This window comes from Oncorhynchus keta, chromosome 1 (genome assembly GCF_023373465.1).
Source record: "Oncorhynchus keta strain PuntledgeMale-10-30-2019 chromosome 1, Oket_V2, whole genome shotgun sequence".
NCBI lineage: Eukaryota > Metazoa > Chordata > Actinopteri > Salmoniformes > Salmonidae > Oncorhynchus > Oncorhynchus keta.
In genome coordinates this window covers 98,934,323-98,954,230 of record NC_068421.1, presented here as the reverse complement: position 1 = coordinate 98,954,230, position 19,908 = coordinate 98,934,323, and the positions used below count along the sequence as shown (strand labels likewise).

The following is a 19,908-nucleotide window of genomic DNA, read 5'->3' as shown; positions in this document are numbered from 1 at the left end:
ACTACTGTAAAGGTTTACTGTACACACATAGTAGGTCTATTACTGTAAAGGTTTACTGTACACACATAGAAGGGCTACTACTGTAAAGGTTTACTGTACACACATAGAAGGGCTACTACTGTAAAGGTTTATTGTACACACATAGAAGGGCTACTACTGTAAAGGTTTACTGTACACACATAGGTCTACCACTGTAAAGTGAAATCAACATTTCAATGGTTCTACTACACAGATTAATTACATTTGAATTATTGTAGTGATCCACAATGCCACGTGTATTTACTCTCAATGCAGTTTGATCAGATTAAGACCCCAGATTTAACGTCCCCCTCAACCAGCTGTGTCTGTCCACTCCTACAGTAAATATCGTCCCCCTCAACCAGCTGTGCCTGTCCACTCCTACAGTAAATATCGTCCCCCTCAACCAGCTGTGTCTGTCCACTCCTACAGTAAATATCGTCCCCCTCAACCAGCTGTGTTTGTCCACTCCTAAAGTAAATATCGTCCCCCTCAACCAGCTGTGTCTGTCCACTCCTACAGTAAATATCGTCCCCCTCAACCAGCTGTGTTTGTCCACTCCTACAGTAAATATCGTCCCCCTCAACCAGCTGTCTGTCCACTCCTACAGTAAATATCGTCCCCCTCAACCAGCTGTGTCTGTCCACTCCTACAGTAAATATCGTCCCCCTCAACCAGCTGTGTTTGTCCACTCCTAAAGTAAATATCGTCCCCCTCAACCAGCTGTGTCTGTCCACTCCTACAGTAAATATCGTCCCCCTCAACCAGCTGTGTTTGTCCACTCCTACAGTAAATATCGTCCCCCTCAACCAGCTGTGTTTGTCCACTCCTACAGTAAATATCGTCCCCCTCAACCAGCTGTGTTTGTCCACTCCTACAGTAAATATCGTCCCCCTCAACCAGCTGTGTTTGTCCACTCCTACAGTAAATATCGTCCCCCTCAACCAGCTGTGTCTGTCCCACTCCTACAGTAAATATCGTCCCCTTCAACCAGCTGTGTCTGTCTACTCCTACAGTAAATATCGTCCCCCTCAACCAGCTGTGTCTGTCCACTCCTACAGTAAATATCGTCCCCCTCAACCAGCTGTGTCTGTCCACTCCTACAGTAAATATCGTCCCCCTCAACCAGCTGTGTCTGTCCACTCCTACAGTAAATATCGTCCCCCTCAACCAGCTGTGTCTGTCCACTCCTACAGTAAATATCGTCCCCCTCAACCAGCTGTGTTTGTCCACTCCTAAAGTAAATATTGTCCCCCTCAACCAGCTGTGTCTGTCCACTCCTACAGTAAATATCGTCCCCCTCAACCAGCTGTGTTTGTCCACTCCTACAGTAAATATCGTCCCCCTCAACCAGCTGTGTCTGTCCACTCCTACAGTAAATATCGTCCCCCTCAACCAGCTGTGTCTGTCCACTCCTACAGTAAATATCGTCCCCCTCAACCAGCTGTGTCTGTCCACTCCTACAGTAAATATAATAATGATTAACCAGCTGCCAGGCCAACGAGACACTCCTAAACTAACCACATTAATCTGAGCTTTTACAGTGCATTCAGACACCTTCTCTTTTTCAAAAGATTGTTTTTACGTTACAGCCTTATTCTAAAATTGGTTAAATATATATTTTTTTCCTCGTCAATCTATACACAATTCCCCATAATGACAAAGCAAAGTACAGAGAGATCATTGATGAAAACCTTCAGAGCGCTCAAGACTGCAGACTGGGGCAAAGGTTCACCTTCCAAGAGGACAATGACCTTAAGCACACAGCCAAGACAACGCAGGAGTGGCTTCAGGACAAGTCTCTGAATGTGCTTGAGTGGCCCAGCCGGAACCCGGACTTGAACCCGATCGAACATCTCTGTAGAGACCTGAAAATATCTGTGCAGCGACGCTCCCCATCCAACCTGACAGAGGTTGAGAGGATCTGCAGAGAAGAACGGGAGAAACCCCCCAAATACAGGTGTGCCAAGCTTGTAGCGTCATAACCAAGAAGACTCGAGGCTGTAATCGCTGCCAAAGGTGCTTCAACAAAGTACTGAATTAAAGGGTCTGAATCCTTATCGTATGTTAATGTGATATTTCAGTTTTAAATTTTTTATAAATTGGCCAAATTTATGTGGTGGGAAAACTATTTTATCCGTTTAGAATAAGGCTGTAACATAACAAAATGTGGAAAAAAGTTAAGGGGTCTGAATACTTTACGAAGGCACTGTATATACTGACATGTCAATGTGTTCCAAATGGCACCCTATTCCCTATATAGTGCACTACCTCTGACCAGGGCTGGCACCCTATTCCCTATATAGTGCCCTACTTAATACCTGCAAAATTTGTGGTTTCACATGTTAATAACTTTTTCACGCCTGAAAATCCAATTTTCACTTTCACATGTAAGACAACTCCACATGTGAAAATCGCACTTTCGCTTTTGAGCCATTTTAATATCAAGAAAAACTTCTGAAGTCGGGGACAAAATTTTGTATTGCAAACAAAACGAACTCAAAAGTATTAAAAAGGAAAACTGTCTTATTTTGTTTTGTTTCATTAGTCCATTGTGGACATAGTCCCAAAAATATTTAGCTCGTCAGCAATCAAGTTTTCAAGATAAATACAGAAATGATCCCTGTAGGATGCGTTTTGCATCATAAGAGGCATTTTATTTCCCGATTTGACATATATACAGTATATCAGCCACCTGAGTCCCTCTCAACAGAGCAGATTCAAGTTCACTGTGACTCAGATGATAGTGATCGCTAATGGTCGAAATAATTCTGAAGTTTTAGCTCTCGTAACTGCAAGACGTATATTTAAACGTGGCTCTTGTCCCATTTTAAAAGTTGAATTGTAATCTAACACATTGTCCTGTGCAGCCTGGGACCCTGGACCAATCCCTAGAAGACATCAAGGCGCTGATCAATGAGGAGGACGGATCCGTCCACGGTGTCTGGCTCATGGCTGAGTGAGTTTCATTGTTACCCATACCGTCTCCTCTAATCCCTTACAACAACAAAAAAGGCATGTCAAATGAGCATTTTCACGTGTATTAAATATAGGCGGCAGGGTAGCTTAGAGCGTTGGACTAGTAACCGAAAGGTTACAAGTTCATATCCCCGAGCTGACAAGGTACAAATCTGTCATTCTGCCCCTGAACAAGGCAGTTTACCCACTGTTCCTAGGCTGTCATTGAAAATAAGAATTTGTTCTTAACTGACTTGCCTAGTTAAATAAAGGTAAAATAGAGTTGACATGTTAACATGACCCTTTCACAGTAGGAGTCAGATGTACTAATGGATAACCTTTGTATGTGTCCAGTAAGAAGAAAGTTAGCATTGGCTGGTGAAACTACCTCTAAATTACATTAGCACTTCCAGTCTTTGTGCTAATGCTAGCAGATACCATAGACTTACAGTCATTGTGCTAACACTAGCAGATAACCATAGACTTTCAGTCATTGTGCTAACGCTAGCAGAGACCCATAGACTTCCAGGCATTGTGCTAACGCTAGCAGATACCCATAGACTTCCAGGCATTGTGCTAACGCTAGCAGATACCCATAGACTTCCAGGCATTGTGCTAACGCTAGCAGATACCCATAGACTTCCAGGCATTGTGCTAACGCTAGCAGATACCCATAGACTTCCAGGCATTGTGCTAACGCTAGCAGATACCCATAGACTTCCAGGCATTGTGCTGACGCTAGTTAACAATTGCTCTAGTTAGCAGCTTCCTTCAAACTGCTCGCAGAGACACATCTGACTCTGGGTCAGTAGATAGAGGACCTCATCTGACTCTGGGTCAGTAGATAAAGGGCCTCATCTGACTCTGGGTCAGTAGATAAAGGACCTCATCTGACTCTGGGTCAGTAGATAAAGGGCCTCATCTGACTCTGGGTCAGTAGATAAAGGACCTCATCTGACTCTGGGTCAGTAGATAAAGGGCCCCATCTGACTCTGGGTCAGTAGATAAAGGGCCCCATCTGACTCTGGGTCAGTAGATAAAGGGCCCCATCTGACTCTGGGTCAGTAGATAAAGGGCCCCATCTGACTCTGGGTCAGTAGATAAAGGGCCCCATCTGACTCTGGGTCAGTAGATAAAGGACCTCATCTGACTCTGGGTCAGTAGATAAAGGGCCTCATCTGACTCTGGGTCAGTTTCATGATTCTATACGTATTTCTATATGTATTGTGATTCTATATGTAGTGTGATTCTATATGTAGTGTGATTCTATATGTAGTGTGATTCTATATGTAGTGTGATTCTATATGTAGTGTGATTCTATATGTAGTGTGATTCTATATGTAGTGTGATTCTATACGTAGTGTGATTCTATATGTAGTGTGATTCTATATGTAGTGTGATTCTATATGTAGTGTGATTCTATATGTAGTGTGATTCTATATGTAGTGTGATTCTATATGTATTGTGATTCTATACGTAGTGTGATTCTATATGTAGTGTGATTCTATATGTAGTGTGATTCTATATGTAGTGTGATTCTATATGTAGTGTGATTCTATATGTAGTGTGATTCTATATGTAGTGTGATTCTATATGTAGTGTGATTCTATATGTATTGTGATTCTATATGTAGTGTGATTCTATATGTAGTGTGATTCTATACGTAGTGTGATTCTATATGTAGTGTGATTCTATATGTAGTGTGATTCTATATGTAGTGTGATTCTATATGTAGTGTGATTCTATCTGTAGTGTGATTCTATCTGTAGTGTGATTCTATCTGTAGTGTGATTCTATATGTAGTGTGATTCTATATGTAGTGTGATTCTATATGTATTGTGATTCTATATGTATTGTGATTCTATATGTAGTGTGATTCTATACGTAGTGTGATTCTATACGTAGTGTGATTCTATACATAGTGTGATTCTATACGTAGTGTGATTCTATACGTAGTGTGATTCTATATGTAGTGTGATTCTATATGTAGTGTGATTCTATATGTAGTGTGATTCTATATGTAGTGTGATTCTATATGTAGTGTGATTCTATATGTAGTGTGATTCTATACGTAGTGTGATTCTATATGTAGTGTGATTCTATATGTAGTGTGATTCTATATGTAGTGTGATTCTATATGTAGTGTGATTCTATATGTAGTGTGATTCTATATGTAGTGTGATTCTATATGTAGTGTGATTCTATACGTAGTGTGATTCTATATGTAGTGTGATTCTATATGTAGTGTGATTCTATATGTATTGTGATTCTATATGTAGTGTGATTCTATATGTAGTGTGATTCTATATAGTGTGATTCTATATGTAGTGTGATTCTATACGTAGTGTGATTCTATACGTAGTGTGATTCTATATGTAGTGTGATTCTATATGTAGTGTGATTCTATATGTATATGTGATTCTATACGTAGTGTGATTCTATATGTAGTGTGATTCTATACGTAGTGTGATTCTATACGTAGTGTGATTCTATACGTAGTGTGATTCTATACGTAGTGTGATTCTATATGTAGTGTGATTCTATATGTTCTAGTGTGATTCTATACGTAGTGTGATTCTATATGTAGTGTGATTCTATACGTAGTGTGATTCTATATGTAGTGTGATTCTATATGTAGTGTGATTCTATATGTAGTGTGATTCTATACGTAGTGTGATTCTATATGTATTGTGATTCTATACGTAGTGTGATTCTATATGTATTGTGATTCTATATGTAGTGTGATTCTATATGTATTGTGATTCTATACGTAGTGTGATTCTATATGTAGTGTGATTCTATATGTATTGTGATTCTATATGTAGTGTGATTCTATATGTATTGTGATTCTATATGTAGTGTGATTCTATATGTAGTGTGATTCTATATGTAGTGTGATTCTATATGTAGTGTGATTCTATATGTAGTGTGATTCTATATGTAGTGTGATTCTATATGTATTGTGATTCTATATGTAGTGTGATTCTATATGTATTGTGATTCTATATGTAGTGTGATTCTATATGTAGTGTGATTCTATATGTAGTGTGATTCTATATGTAGTGTGATTCTATATGTATTGTGATTCTATACGTAGTGTGATTCTATACGTATTGTGATTCTATACGTATTGTGATTCTCATGATTCTATATGTATTGTGATTCTCATGATTCTATATGTATTGTGATTCTATATGTAGTGTGATTCTATATGTAGTGTGATTCTATATGTAGTGTGATTCTATTTGTAGTGTGATTCTATATGTAGTGTGATTCTATATGTATTGTGATTCTATATGTAGTGTGATTCTATATGTAGTGTGATTCTATATGTAGTGTGATTCTATATGTAGTGTGATTCTATACGTAGTGTGATTCTATATGTAGTGTGATTCTATATGTAGTGTGATTCTATACGTAGTGTGATTCTATACGTAGTGTGATTCTATATGTAGTGTGATTCTATATGTAGTGTGATTCTATATGTAGTGTGATTCTATATGTAGTGTGATTCTATATGTAGTGTGATTCTATATGTAGTGTGATTCTATACGTAGTGTGATTCTATACGTAGTGTGATTCTATACGTAGTGTGATTCTATATGTAGTGTGATTCTATATGTAGTGTGATTCTATACGTAGTGTGATTCTATATGTAGTGTGATTCTATATGTAGTGTGATTCTATACGTAGTGTGATTCTATACGTATTGTGATTCTATACGTAGTGTGATTCTATACGTAGTGTGATTCTATACATAGTGTGATTCTATACATAGTGTGATTCTATACGTAGTGTGATTCTATATGTAGTGTGATTCTATATGTAGTGTGATTCTATATGTAGTGTGATTCTATACATAGTGTGATTCTATACATAGTGTGATTCTATATGTAGTGTGATTCTATATGTAGTGTGATTCTATATGTAGTGTGATTCTATACGTAGTGTGATTTCAATACTGTGATTGTGTTGATGTTCCAGACATATTGCTCATCACTATACAGTATATCTGCTGCAGAGAAACAAGAAAGAGAATGAGAAACTAGCTTTGATTAGTCATGGAACAAACAAAAGGCTGAAAACAGGTTGGATTACTGTTTAAAAAGCAGATGGATAACAAGCGATAGCTAACGCTATATCTAGCAAATATTAGTTTTCATTTTACGTATGACATTTGGAGACCGAAGTGCATTGACTTTTGTTCTCTATACATGTCGGGGATGTTATTCACCAGGACATATTGTTCTGTCTCATGATTCCAGAGAATGAAACGGCACAGGGGATGTTCAGTGGGCTGCGGGGCCGTATTGATGAACAACAGATTCCACAGGGGATGTTCAGTGGGCTGCGGGGCCGTATTGATGAATAACAGATTCCACAGGGGTTGTTCAGAGGGCTGCGTGGCCGTATTGATGAAAAACAGATTCCACAGGGGACGTTCAGTGGGCTGCTATTGATGAAAAACAGATTCCACAGGGGATGTTCAGTGGGCTGTGGGGCCGTATTGATGAAAAACAGATTCCACAGGGGATGTTCAGTGGGCTGTGGGGCCGTATTGATGAATAACAGATTCCACAGGGGATGTTCAGTGGGCTGTGGGGCCGTATTGATGAATAACAGATTCCACAGGGGATGTTCAGTGGGCTGTGGGGCCGTATTGATGAAAAACAGATTCCACAGGGGATGTTCAGTGGGCTGCGGGGCCGTATTGATGAAAAACAGATTCCACAGGGGATGTTCAGTGGGCTGTGGGGCCGTATTGATGAAAAACAGATTCCACAGGGGATGTTCAGTGGGCTGTGGGGCCGTATTGATGAAAAACAGATTCCACAGGGGATGTTCAGTGGGCTGTGGGGCCGTATTGATGAAAAACAGATTCCACAGGGGATGTTCAGTGGGCTGTGGGGCCGTATTGATGAATAACAGATTCCACAGGGGATGTTCAGTGGGCTGCGGGGCCGTATTGATGAATAACAGATTCCACAGGGGTTGTTCAGTGGGCTGTGGGGCCGTATTGATGAACAACAGATTCCACAGGGGTTGTTCAGAGGGCTGTGGGGCCGTATTGATGAACAACAGATTCCACAGGGGTTGTTCAGAGGGCTGTGGGGCCGTATTGATGAACAACAGATTCCACAGGGGATGTTCAGTGGGCTGTGGGCTGTGGGGCCGTATTGATGAATAACAGATTCCACAGGGGTTGTTCAGTGGGCTGCGGGGCCGTATTGATGAACAACAGATTCCACAGGGGTTGTTCAGTGGGCTGCGGGGCCGTATTGATGAATAACAGATTCCACAGGGGTTGTTCAGAGGGCTGTGGGGCCGTATTGATGAACAACAGATTCCACAGGGGATGTTCAGTGGGCTGTGGGGCCGTATTGATGAATAACAGATTCCACAGGGGTTGTTCAGTGGGCTGTGGGGCCGTATTGATGAATAACAGATTCCACAGGGGATGTTCAGTGGGCTGCGGGGACGTATTGATAAATAACAGATTCCACAGGGGATGTTCAGTGGGCTGTGGGCTGCGGGGCCGTATTGATGAAAAACAGATTCCACAGGGGATGTTCAGTGGGCTGCGGGGCCGTATTGATGAATAACAGATTCCACAGGGGTTGTTCAGAGGGCTGTGGGGCCGTATTGATGAATAACAGATTCCACAGGGGTTGTTCAGAGGGCTGTGGGGCCGTATTGATGAACAACAGATTCCACAGGGGATGTTCAGTGGGCTGCGGGGCCGTATTGATGAAAAACAGATTCCACAGGGGATGTTCAGTGGGCTGTGGGGCCGTATTGATGAAAAACAGATTCCACAGGGGATGTTCAGTGGGCTGTGGGGCCGTATTGATGAATAACAGATTCCACAGGGGATGTTCAGTGGGCTGTGGGGCCGTATTGATGAAAAACAGATTCCACAGGGGATGTTCAGTGGGCTGCGTGGCCGTATTGATGAATAACAGATTCCACAGGGGATGTTCAGTGGGCTGTGGGGCCGTATTGATGAATAACAGATTCCACAGGGGATGTTCAGTGGGCTGTGGGGCCGTATTGATGAATAACAGATTCCACAGGGGATGTTCAGTGGGCTGTGGGGCCGTATTGATGAAAAACAGATTCCACAGGGGATGTTCAGTGGGCTGCGTGGCCGTATTGATGAAAAACAGATTCCACAGGGGATGTTCAGTGGGCTGTGGGGCCGTATTGATGAATAACAGATTCCACAGGGGATGTTCAGTGGGCTGTGGGGCCGTATTGATGAATAACAGATTCCACAGGGGATGTTCAGTGGGCTGTGGGGCCGTATTGATGAAAAACAGATTCCACAGGGGATGTTCAGTGGGCTGCGGGGCCGTATTGATGAATAACAGATTCCACAGGGGATGTTCAGTGGGCTGCGTGGCCGTATTGATGAATAACAGATTCCACAGGGGATGTTCAGTGGGCTGCGTGGACGTATTGATGAATAACAGATTCCACAACGGATGTTCAGTGGGCTGTGGGGCCGTATTGATGAAAAACACATTCCATTTGGCATCGAATGGTGGGCTTTTGTACAGATGCCTGCCGTCACGGGACGGCGGTCAGGCCTCTTCACTCTAGTTATGGATGTGTCTCTCTTTGCCATATGGAAGCATTGTGTGATACACCGCACTGGGCTAGAATGGATACACCGGGAGCAACTGGAGGAAAAAGAGCTGAGCGCAAAACTCTGAGATATTCAGCAGGTAATTTAGATTGTAAAGTACATCACTCACGCCTGTTCACTAAACTACGTGGAGATTTGGGATCAGAGCAGGACGACGGTTCACTTCACACCGACACTTGGTGGTTATGGAGGGGGAGTGTTTTATTTTCACATTGGGAGAGGATACTGTTGTCATCCACAATAGGATGTAAACAAACAGATTTGGTTGACTTTCTGTGTAATGAAAAGAAAATAACAGGGATATTTACAACTTCACTCTTCAAGACAACTGGGAACTTGGAACCAGGAAATCTACAACTTCAGAGCGTTCAAGACAACTGGGAACTTGGAACCAGGAAATCTACAACTTCAGAGCGTTCAAGACAACTGGGAACTTGGAACCAGGAAATCTACAACTTCAGAGCGTTCAAGACAACTGGGAACTTGGAACCAGGAAATCTACAACTTCAGAGCGTTCAAGACAACTGGGAACTATGGAGAGAAATGAGCTCCAACTCGGAATTCCAACTCAGGAACTCAGGCCTCTTTCTAGAGTTCCGACTCTCCGACCTGTAGATCACTGACGTCTCGATTTGACCTCGTATTGTTCTGAATTCCTAGTTGTCTTAAAAGCACCATAAAACTCATGGTACCCCTTCACCAGCTCTTACCTGTGTGGAGCTGGAGTCAGGGCTCTCGTCTCCATTATAACCAAATATCCATCCAGGCTGGATGTGACAGCGGAGATGAGGTGCTCACTGTCGACCACGCCCCCTGACATGAGGGACACGCCCCCCGTGACTTTTAGAAGCTCTTGAGGGGACACGCGTCAATCCACGACCATCTCATTAATGGTGGTGAGATAAGAAATTATGTCAGACTCATTTGTAATTGACTCTCATAGCCACACATTAAAATGATGTGATGGTGATTTGAGAATACAATCAGAAATACTGATCGAATGTTTTACAATTGACTGCCATAGCCCCGAATAACCAGAGCCCTGTGGGGAATAAAGTACCATTTAGGACACAGCCTCTTCCTGACGGAGCAGGAAGCAGGAAGCAGGAAGCAGGAAGCAGGGAGCAGGAAGCAGGAAGTAGGGAGCAGGAAGCAGGGAGCAGGAAGCAGGGAGCAGGGAGCAAGAAGCAGGGAGCAGGGAGCAGGGAGCAGGGAGCAGGAAGCAGGAAGCAGGGAGCAGGAAGCAGGCGTTATATATATTTATATATACACACACACACACACACACACACACACACACACACACACACACACACACACACACACACACACACACACACACACACGGCTGCTTGCCTGAGGAGTTACTGTTGTTGGTATCATTTAACCGAAGCGGCAACGTAGGATGACCCCATGCGGTCTATCTGCCCACTTAAAGTCAAGGTTAAAGTCATCCTATCTGCCCAGTTAAAGTCAAGGTTAAAGTCCACCTATCTGCCCAGTCAAGGTTAAAGTCATCCTATCTGCCCAGTCCAGGTTAAAGTCATCCTATCTGCCCAGTCCAGGTTAAAGTCATCCTATCTGCCCAGTCAAGGTTAAAGTCAAGGTTAAAGTCATCCTATCTGCCCAGTCAAGGTTAAAGTCATCCTATCTGCCCAGTCAAGGTTAAAGTCATCCTATCTGCCCAGTCCAGGTTAAAGTCATCCTATCTGCCCAGTCCAGGTTAAAGTCATCCTATCTGCCCAGTCAAGGTTAAAGTCAAGGTTAAAGTCATCCTATCTGCCCAGTCCAGGTTAAAGTCAAGGTTAAAGTCATCCTATCTGCCCAGTCAAGGTTAAAGTCAAGGTTAAAGTCATCCTATCTGCCCAGTCAAGGTTAAAGTCATCTTATCTGCCCAGTCAAGGTTAAAGTCATCCTATCTGCCCAGTCAAGGTTAAAGTCAAGGTTAAAGTCATCCTATCTGCCCAGTTAAAGTCATCCTATCTGCCCAGTTAAAGTCAAGGTTAAAGTCATCCTATCTGCCCAGTCAAGGTTAAAGTCATCCTCTCTGCCCAGTCCAGGTTAAAGTCATCCTATCTGCCCAGTCCAGGTTAAAGTCATCCTATCTGCCCAGTCCAGGTTAAAGTCATCCTATCTGCCCAGTCCAGGTTAAAGTCATCCTATCTGCCCAGTCAAGGTTAAAGTCATCCTATCTGCCCAGTCAAGGTTAAAGTCATCCTATCTGCCCAGTCCAGGTTAAAGTCATCCTATCTGCCCAGTCCAGGTTAAAGTCATCCTATCTGCCCAGTCAAGGTTAAAGTCATCCTATCTGCCCAGTCCAGGTTAAAGTCATCCTATCTGCCCAGTCAAGGTTAAAGTCCACCTATCTGCCCAGTCAAGGTTAAAGTCATCCTATCTGCCCAGTCCAGGTTAAAGTCATCCTATCTGCCCAGTCAAGGTTAAAGTCATCCTATCTGCCCAGTCAAGGTTAAAGTCATCCTATCTGTCTAGTCAAGGTTAAAGTCAAGGTTAAAGTCATCCTATCTGCCCAGTCAAGTTAAAGTCAGGTTAAAGTCATCCTATCTGCTCAGTCCAGGTTAAAGTCATCCTATCTGCCCAGTCAAGGTTAAAGTCATCCTATCTGTCTAGTCAAGGTTAAAGTCATCCTATCTGCCCAGTCAAGGTTCAGGTCAAGGTTAAAGTCATCCTATCTGCTCAGTCCAGGTTAAAGTCATCCTATCTGCCCAGTCAAGGTTAAAGTCAAGGTTAAAGTCATCCTATCTGCTCAGTCAAGGTTAAAGTCAGGTTAAAGTCATCCTATCTGCTCAGTCCAGGTTAAAGTCATCCTATCTGTCTAGTCAAGGTTAAAGTCATCCTATCTGCCCAGTCCAGGTTAAAGTCATCCTATCTGCCCAGTCAAGGTTAAAGTCATCCTATCTGCCCAGTCAAGATTAAAGTCATCATATCTGTCTAGTCAAGATTAAAGTCATCCTATTGTATCAGTCAAGGTTAAAGTCCACCTATCTGCCCAGTCAAGGTTAAAGTCATCCTATCTGCCCAGTCAAGGTTAAAGTCATCCTATCTGCCCAGTCAAGGTTAAAGTCATCCTATCTGCCCAGTCCAGGTTAAAGTCATCCTATCTGCCCAGTCAAGGTTAAAGTCATCCTATCTGCCCAGTCAAGGTTAAAGTCATCCTATCTGCCCAGTCCAGGATAAAGTCATCCTAGCTGTCTAGTCAAGATTAAAGTCATCCTATTGTATCAGTCAAGGTTAAAGTCATCCTATCTGCCCAGTCAAGGTTAAAGTCATCCTATCTGCCCAGTCAAGGTTAAAGTCATCCTATCTGCCCAGTCAAGGTTAAAGTCATCCTATCTGCCCAGTCAAGGTTAAAGTCATCCTATCTGCCCAGTCAAGGTTAAAGTCATCCTATCTGCCCAGTCAAGGTTAAAGTCATCCTATCTGCCCAGTCCAGGTTAAAGTCATCCTATCTGCCCAGTCAAGGTTAAAGTCATCCTATCTGTCCAGGTTAAAGTCATCCTATCTGCCCAGTCCAGGTTAAAGTCATCCTATCTGCCCAGTCAAGATTAAAGTCATCCTATCTGCCCAGTCCAGGTTAAAGTCATCCTATCTGCCCAGTCCAGGTTAAAGTCCACCTATCTGCCCAGTCCAGGTTAAAGTCATCCTATCTGCCCAGTCCAGGTTAAAGTCATCCTATCTGCCCAGTCCAGGTTAAAGTCCACCTATCTGCCCAGTCCAGGTTAAAGTCATCCTATCTGCCCAGTCCAGGTTAAAGTCATCCTATCTGCCCAGTCAAGGTTAAAGTCATCCTATCTGTCTAGTCAAGATTAAAGTCATCATATCTGCCCAGCCAAGATTAAAGTTATCATATCTGTCCAGTCCAGGTTAAAGTCATCCTATCTGCCCAGTCCAGGTTAAAGTCATCCTATCTGCCCAGTCAAGGTTAAAGTCATCCTATCTGCCCAGTCAAGATTAAAGTCATCCTATTGTATCAGTCCAGATTAAAGTCATCCTATTGTATCAGTCCAGGTTAAAGTCATCCTATTGTATCAGTCCAGATTAAAGTCATCCTATTGTATCAGTCCAGGTTAAAGTCATCCTATTGTATCAGTCCAGGTTAAAGTCATCCTATTGTATCAGTCCAGGTTAAAGTCATCCTATCTGCCCAGTCCAGATTAAAGTCATCCTATCTGTCTAGTCAAGATTAAAGTCATCCTATTGTATCAGTCCAGATTAAAGTCATCCTATTGTATCAGTCCAGGTTAAAGTCATCCTATTGTATCAGTCCAGGTTAAAGTCATCCTATTGTATCAGTCCAGATTAAAGTCATCCTATTGTATCAGTCCAGGTTAAAGTCATCCTATCTGTCCAGTCCAGATTAAAGTCATCCTATTGTATCAGTCCAGGTTAAAGTCATCCTATCTGCCCAGTCCAGATTAAAGTCATCCTATTGTATCAGTCCAGATTAAAGTCATCCTATCTGCCCAGTCCAGGTTAAAGTCATCCTATTGTATCAGTCCAGGTTAAAGTCATCCTATCTGCCCAGTCCAGATTAAAGTCATCCTATTGTATCAGTCAAGGTTAAAGTCATCCTATCTGCCCAGTCCAGGTTAAAGTCATCCTATTGTATCAGTCCAGGTTAAAGTCATCCTATCTGCCCAGTCCAGGTTAAAGTCATCCTATTGTATCAGTCCAGATTAAAGTCATCCTATCTGCCCAGTCCAGGTTAAAGTCATCCTATTGTATCAGTCCAGGTTAAAGTCATCCTATCTGTCCAGTCCAGGTTAAAGTCATCCTATTGTATCAGTCCAGGTTAAAGTCATCCTATTGTATCAGTCCAGGTTAAAGTCATCCTATCTGTCTAGTCCAGATTAAAGTCATCCTATTGTATCAGTCCAGGTTACTTCAGCTCTTTCTTCTTCTGCTGTTGGTTTGACTTGCCTCGGTGAACTATCCACCCAGAGCCTGAAGGCTCCTAGCAGAACTCTGAGTGTCGACGGAGACGGAGACGGAGGCTGAGGCCACGTGCTACCGGCTCACCGAGCTGTGGAAGAGAGAGCGAGAGAGAATCCATGCCATTGTTAATTACTTGTATGCACAGGGGCAAGGGACTAAGTGTGTGTGTGTGTGTGTGTGTGTGTGTGTGTGTGTGTGTGTGTGTGAGACACAAACAACACGTTCAGACAGAGGTCCTCATGACATCAATTAATAAGACAACATTTCTCAGCTCCCCTTAGACTCAGAGGTGCTGAAGGAATGAAGAGGGGGGGTGTTAGAAAGAGGGGTGTGTTAGAAAGAGGGGGGTGGAAGAAAGAGGGGGTGGAAGAAAGAGGGGGTGTGTTAGAAAGAGGGGGTGTGTTAGAAAGAGGGGTGTGTTAGAAAGAGGGGGTGTTAGAAAGAGGGGGTGTGTTAGAAAGAGGGGGGGTGGAAGAAAGAGGGGGTGGAAGAAAGAGGAGGGGGTGGAAGAAAGAGGGGGTGTGTTAGAAAGAGGGGGGGTGTTAGAAAGAGGTGGGGTGGAAGAAAGCTAGAGACTTAAATGCTCCTTTTTCTCTCTCCTTCATCTATAATGAATAATGGAGGAGCATTTCATTCTCTATCTTCAGTTAGATGAGTTGAAGTTTCCACCTCATTTTGTGGGCAGTGTGCACATAGCCTGTCTTCTCTTGAGAGCCATGTCTGCCTACGGCGGCCTTTCTCAATAGCAAGGATATGCTCACTGAGTCTGTACATATTCAAAACTTTCCTTAAGTTTGGGTCAGTCACAGTGGTCAGGTATTTTGCCGCTGTGTACTCTCTGTTTAGGGCCAAATAGCATTCTAGTTTGCTCTGGTTTTTTTAGGTTTATTCTTTCCAATGTGTCAAGTAATTATCTTTTTGTTTTCTCATGTTTTGTTTGGGTCTAATTGTGTTTCTGTCCTGGGGCTCTGTAGGGTCTGTTTGTGTTTGTGAACAGAGCCCCAGGACCAGCTTGCTTAGGGGACTCTTCTCCAGGTTCATCTCTCTGTAGGTGATGGCTTTGTTATGGAAGGTTTGGGAATCGCTTCCTTTTAGGTGGTTGTAGAATTGTAGAATATTTTCTGGTTTTTGATAATTAGTGTGTATCGGCCTAAATCTGCTCTGAATGCATTATTTGGTGTTCTACGTTGTACACGGAGGATATTTTTGCAGAATTCTGCATGCAGTTTCAATTTGGTGTTTGTCCCATTTTGTGAATTCTTGGTTGGTGAGCGGACCCCAGACCTCACAACCATAAAGGGCAATGGGCTCTATGACTGATTCAAGTATTTTTAGCCAAATCCTAATTGGTATGTTGAAATGTTGTTCCTTTTGATGGCATAGAATGCCCTTCTTGCCTTGTCTCTCAGATCGTTCACAGCTTTGTGGAAGTTACCTGTGGCGCTAATGTTTAGGCCGAGGTATGTATAGTTTTTTTGTGTGCTCTAGGGCTCTCTACTTCTCTCTCTCTAAATAAACATACATTTGTGGTGTATTTACAATGGTGTTTGTTCTTCACTGGTTGCATTTTTCTTGTGGCAACAGGTCACAAACCTTGCTGCTGTGATGTGTTGCCGAATTCTTTGTGGGTCTGTGTAATCTGAGGGAAATATGTGTCTCTATTATGGTCATACATTTGGCAGGAGGTTAGGTCAGGGAGTGCTTTTCAGTTTCCATCTCATTTTGTGGGCAGTGTGCACATAGTCGGTCTTCTCTTGAGTTCTCGATTTCTGTTCCTTCTGATTAAAAAAAAAATGTATTCACTAGGTGTTTTTATTCATTGCTCTCTCAATTTGAACAACAATCAGAATCAACCTGTTTTTCCATTTGTTCTGTGTCTGCTACTATGGGTGTGGCGGGGAGGGGAGGGAGCGTGGTCAGCCGGTCTCACGGTAATTAACATGAACACGTTTAGCTTCTCCACGCCTCTACGTAGTATACACGCAGGCTACAAGCCGCTAATGCTAATGTGTCACGTAGATGCAGGGGAGTCAAGAAGCAGGTTGAAAATGGTGAGTTTAATAATAACAAACACGGAGAAAACAAGAGCAGCGTCTGGACATGAAAACAGAACCAATACTGCCTGATGCTAGGTGGCGCTGGATAAAGCGGGAGTAATCAAGGGAGGTGATGAAGTCCAGGTGTGAGGGTTGCCAGGTAGACATATTTAGGGTTGCCAGGTGGGCATATTTAGGGTTGCAGGTGCGCGTAACAAGGGTTGCCAGGCGGGCGTCATGAGAGTTGCCAGGTGGGTGTCACGAGGATTGCCAGGTGGGCGTCACGAGGGTTGCCAGGTGGGTGTCACGAGGGTTACCAGGTGGGCGTAATGAGGGTTGCCAGGTTTGCATCACAAGGGTTGCAGGTGGGTGTAATAAGGGTTGCCAGGTGGACTAAACGAGGGTTGCTGGTGTGCGTATTTAGGGTTGCCAGGTGGGCATCATAAGGGGTTGCCAGGTAGGCGTCATGAGGGTTGCCAGGTTGGCGTAACGAGGGTTGCCAGGGGTTGCGTCACGAGGGTTGCCAGGTGGGCTTAACGAGGGTTGCCAGGTGTGGGTCACGAGGGTTGCCAGGTGTGGGTCACGAGGGTTGCCAGGTGGGCGTCACGAGGGTTGCCAGGTGAGCGTAACGAGGGTTGCCAGGTGTGGGTCACGAGGGTTGCCAGGTGTGGGTCACGAGGGTTGCCAGGTGGGCGTCACGAGGGTTGCCAGGTGAGCGTAACGAGGCTGGCAGGTGCGTCATTAGGGTTGCCAGGAGGCGTCATGAGGGTTGCCAGGTGGGCGTCACGAGGGTTGCCAGGTGAGCGTAACGAGGCTGGCAGGTGCGTCATTAGGGTTGCCAGGAGGCGTTCATGAGGGTTGCCAGGTGGGCGTCATGAGGGTTGCCAGGTGGGGGTCATGAGGGTTGCCAGGTGGGCGTCATGAGGGTGTCATGAGGGTTGCCAGGTGGGGGTCATGAGGGTTGCCAGGTGGGCGTCATGAGGGTTGCCAGGTGGGCGTAATGAGGGTTGCCAGGTTTGCATCACAAGGGTTGCAGGTGGGTGTAATAAGGGTTGCCAGGTGGACTAAACGAGGGTTGCAGGTGTGCGTATTTAGGGTTGCCAGGTGGGCATCATAAGGGGTTGCCAGGTAGGCGTCATGAGGGTTGCCAGGTGGGCGTAACGAGGGTTGCCAGGTGGGCGTAACGAGGGTTGCCAGGGGTTGCGTCATGAGGGTTGCCAGGTGGGCGTCATGAGGGTTGCCAGGTGGGCGTCATGAGGGTTGCCAGGTGGGCGCCATGAGGGTTGCCAGGTGGGCTTAACGAGGGTTGCCAGGTGAGGGTCACGAGGGTTGCCAGGTGTGGGTCACGAGGGTTGCCAGGTGGGCGTCACGAGGGTTGCCAGGTGAGCGTAACGAGGCTGGCAGGTGCGTCATTAGGGTTGCCAGGAGGAGTCATGAGGGTGTCATAAGGGTTGCCAGGTGGGCGCCATGAGGGTTGCCAGGTGGGCGTCATGAGTGTGTCATGAGGGTTGCCAGGTGGGCGTCATGAGGGTTGCCAGGTAAGCGTCATGAGGGTTGCCAGGTGGGCGTCATGAGGGTTGCCAGGTGGGCGTCATGAGGGTTGCCAGGTGGGCGTCATGAGGGTGTCATGAGGGTTGCCAGGTAAGCGTCATGAGGGTTGCCATGTGGTGGTCATGAGGGTTGCCAGGTGGGCGTCATGAGGGTTGCCAGGTGGGCGTCATGAGGGTTGCCAGGTAAGCGTCATGAGGGTTGCCAGGTGGGCGTCATGAGGGTTGCCAGGTGGGCGCCATGAGGGTTGCCAGGTGGGCGTCATGAGGGTGTCATGAGGGTTGCCAGGTGGGCGTCATGAGGGTGTCATGAGGGTGTCACGAGGATTGCCAGGTGGGCGTCACGAGGGTTGCCAGGTGGGTGTCACGAGGGTTACCAGGTGGGCGTAATGAGGGTTGCCAGGTTTGCATCACAAGGGTTGCAGGTGGGTGTAATAAGGGTTGCCAGGTGGACTAAACGAGGGTTGCTGGTGTGCGTATTTAGGGTTGCCAGGTGGTCATCATAAGGGGTTGCCAGGTAGGCGTCATGAGGGTTGCCAGGTTGGCGTAACGAGGGTTGCCAGGGGTTGCGTCACGAGGGTTGCCAGGTGGGCTTAACGAGGGTTGCCAGGTGTGGGTCACGAGGGTTGCCAGGTGTGGGTCACGAGGGTTGCCAGGTGGGCGTCACGAGGGTTGCCAGGTGAGCGTAACGAGGCTGGCAGGTGCGTCATTAGGGTTGCCAGGAGGCGTCATGAGGGTGTCATGAGGGTTGCCAGGTGGGGGTCATGAGGGTTGCCAGGTGGGCGTCATGAGGGTGTCATGAGGGTTGCCAGGTGGGGGTCATGAGGGTTGCCAGGTGGGCGTCATGAGGGTTGCCAGGTGGGCGTAATGAGGGTTGCCAGGTTTGCATCACAAGGGTTGCAGGTGGGTGTAATAAGGGTTGCCAGGTGGACTAAACGAGGGTTGCAGGTGTGCGTATTTAGGGTTGCCAGGTGGGCGTCATAAGGGGTTGCCAGGTAGGCGTCATGAGGGTTGCCAGGTGGGCGTAACGAGGGTTGCCAGGGGTTGCGTCACGAGGGTTGCCAGGTGGGCTTAACGAGGGTTGCCAGGTGGGCTTAACGAGGGTTGCCAGGTGTGGGTCACGAGGGTTGCCAGGTGGGCGTCACGAGGGTTGCCAGGTGAGCGTAACGAGGCTGGCAGGTGCGTCATTAGGGTTGCCAGGAGGCGTTCATGAGGGTTGCCAGGTGGGCGTCATGAGGGTTGCCAGGTGGGCATCATGAGGGTGTCATGAGGGTTGCCAGTTGGGGGTCATGAGGGTTGCCAGGTGGGCGTCATGAGGGTGTCATGAGGGTTGCCAGGTGGGGGTCATGAGGGTTGCCAGGTGGGCGTCATGAGGGTTGCCAGGTGGGCGTAATGAGGGTTGCCAGGTTTGCATCACAAGGGTTGCAGGTGGGTGTAATAAGGGTTGCCAGGTGGACTAAACGAGGGTTGCCAGGTGGGCGTCATGAGGGTTGCCAGGTGGGCGCCATGAGGGTTGCCAGGTGGGCTTAACGAGGGTTGCCAGGTGAGGGTCACGAGGGTTGCCAGGTGTGGGTCACGAGGGTTGCCAGGTGGGCGTCACGAGGGTTGCCAGGTGAGCGTAACGAGGCTGGCAGGTGCGTCATTAGGGTTGCCAGGAGGAGTCATGAGGGTGTCATAAGGGTTGCCAGGTGGGCGCCATGAGGGTTGCCAGGTGGGCGTCATGAGTGTGTCATGAGGGTTGCCAGGT

The 19,908-nt window shown here is 45.8% G+C and overlaps 1 protein-coding gene and 1 long non-coding RNA gene across 3 annotated transcripts in view; both read left to right on the top strand.

The window, feature by feature from the left end:
- LOC118381429 (tumor protein p63-regulated gene 1-like protein) overlaps window positions 1–19,908 on the top strand; it is a 32,277-nt gene that overhangs the window by 2,822 nt on the left and 9,547 nt on the right. The window contains exon 3 of the mRNA XM_052525901.1: window positions 2,889–2,977. Within this exon, the coding sequence (XP_052381861.1) occupies window positions 2,889–2,977 (89 nt within the window). The remainder of the gene's footprint in view (window positions 1–2,888; window positions 2,978–19,908) is intronic.
- On the top strand, window positions 13,596–14,513 carry LOC127908969 (uncharacterized). 2 transcript variants are annotated; one of them, XR_008069316.1, is made up of 3 exons: window positions 13,596–13,767; window positions 14,116–14,202; window positions 14,290–14,328. It is a non-coding gene; the product is annotated as an uncharacterized LOC127908969 (long non-coding RNA). The 2 variants fall into 2 exon arrangements; XR_008069327.1 differs by lacking the exons at window positions 13,596–13,767; window positions 14,290–14,328 and adding exons at window positions 13,828–13,912; window positions 14,493–14,513.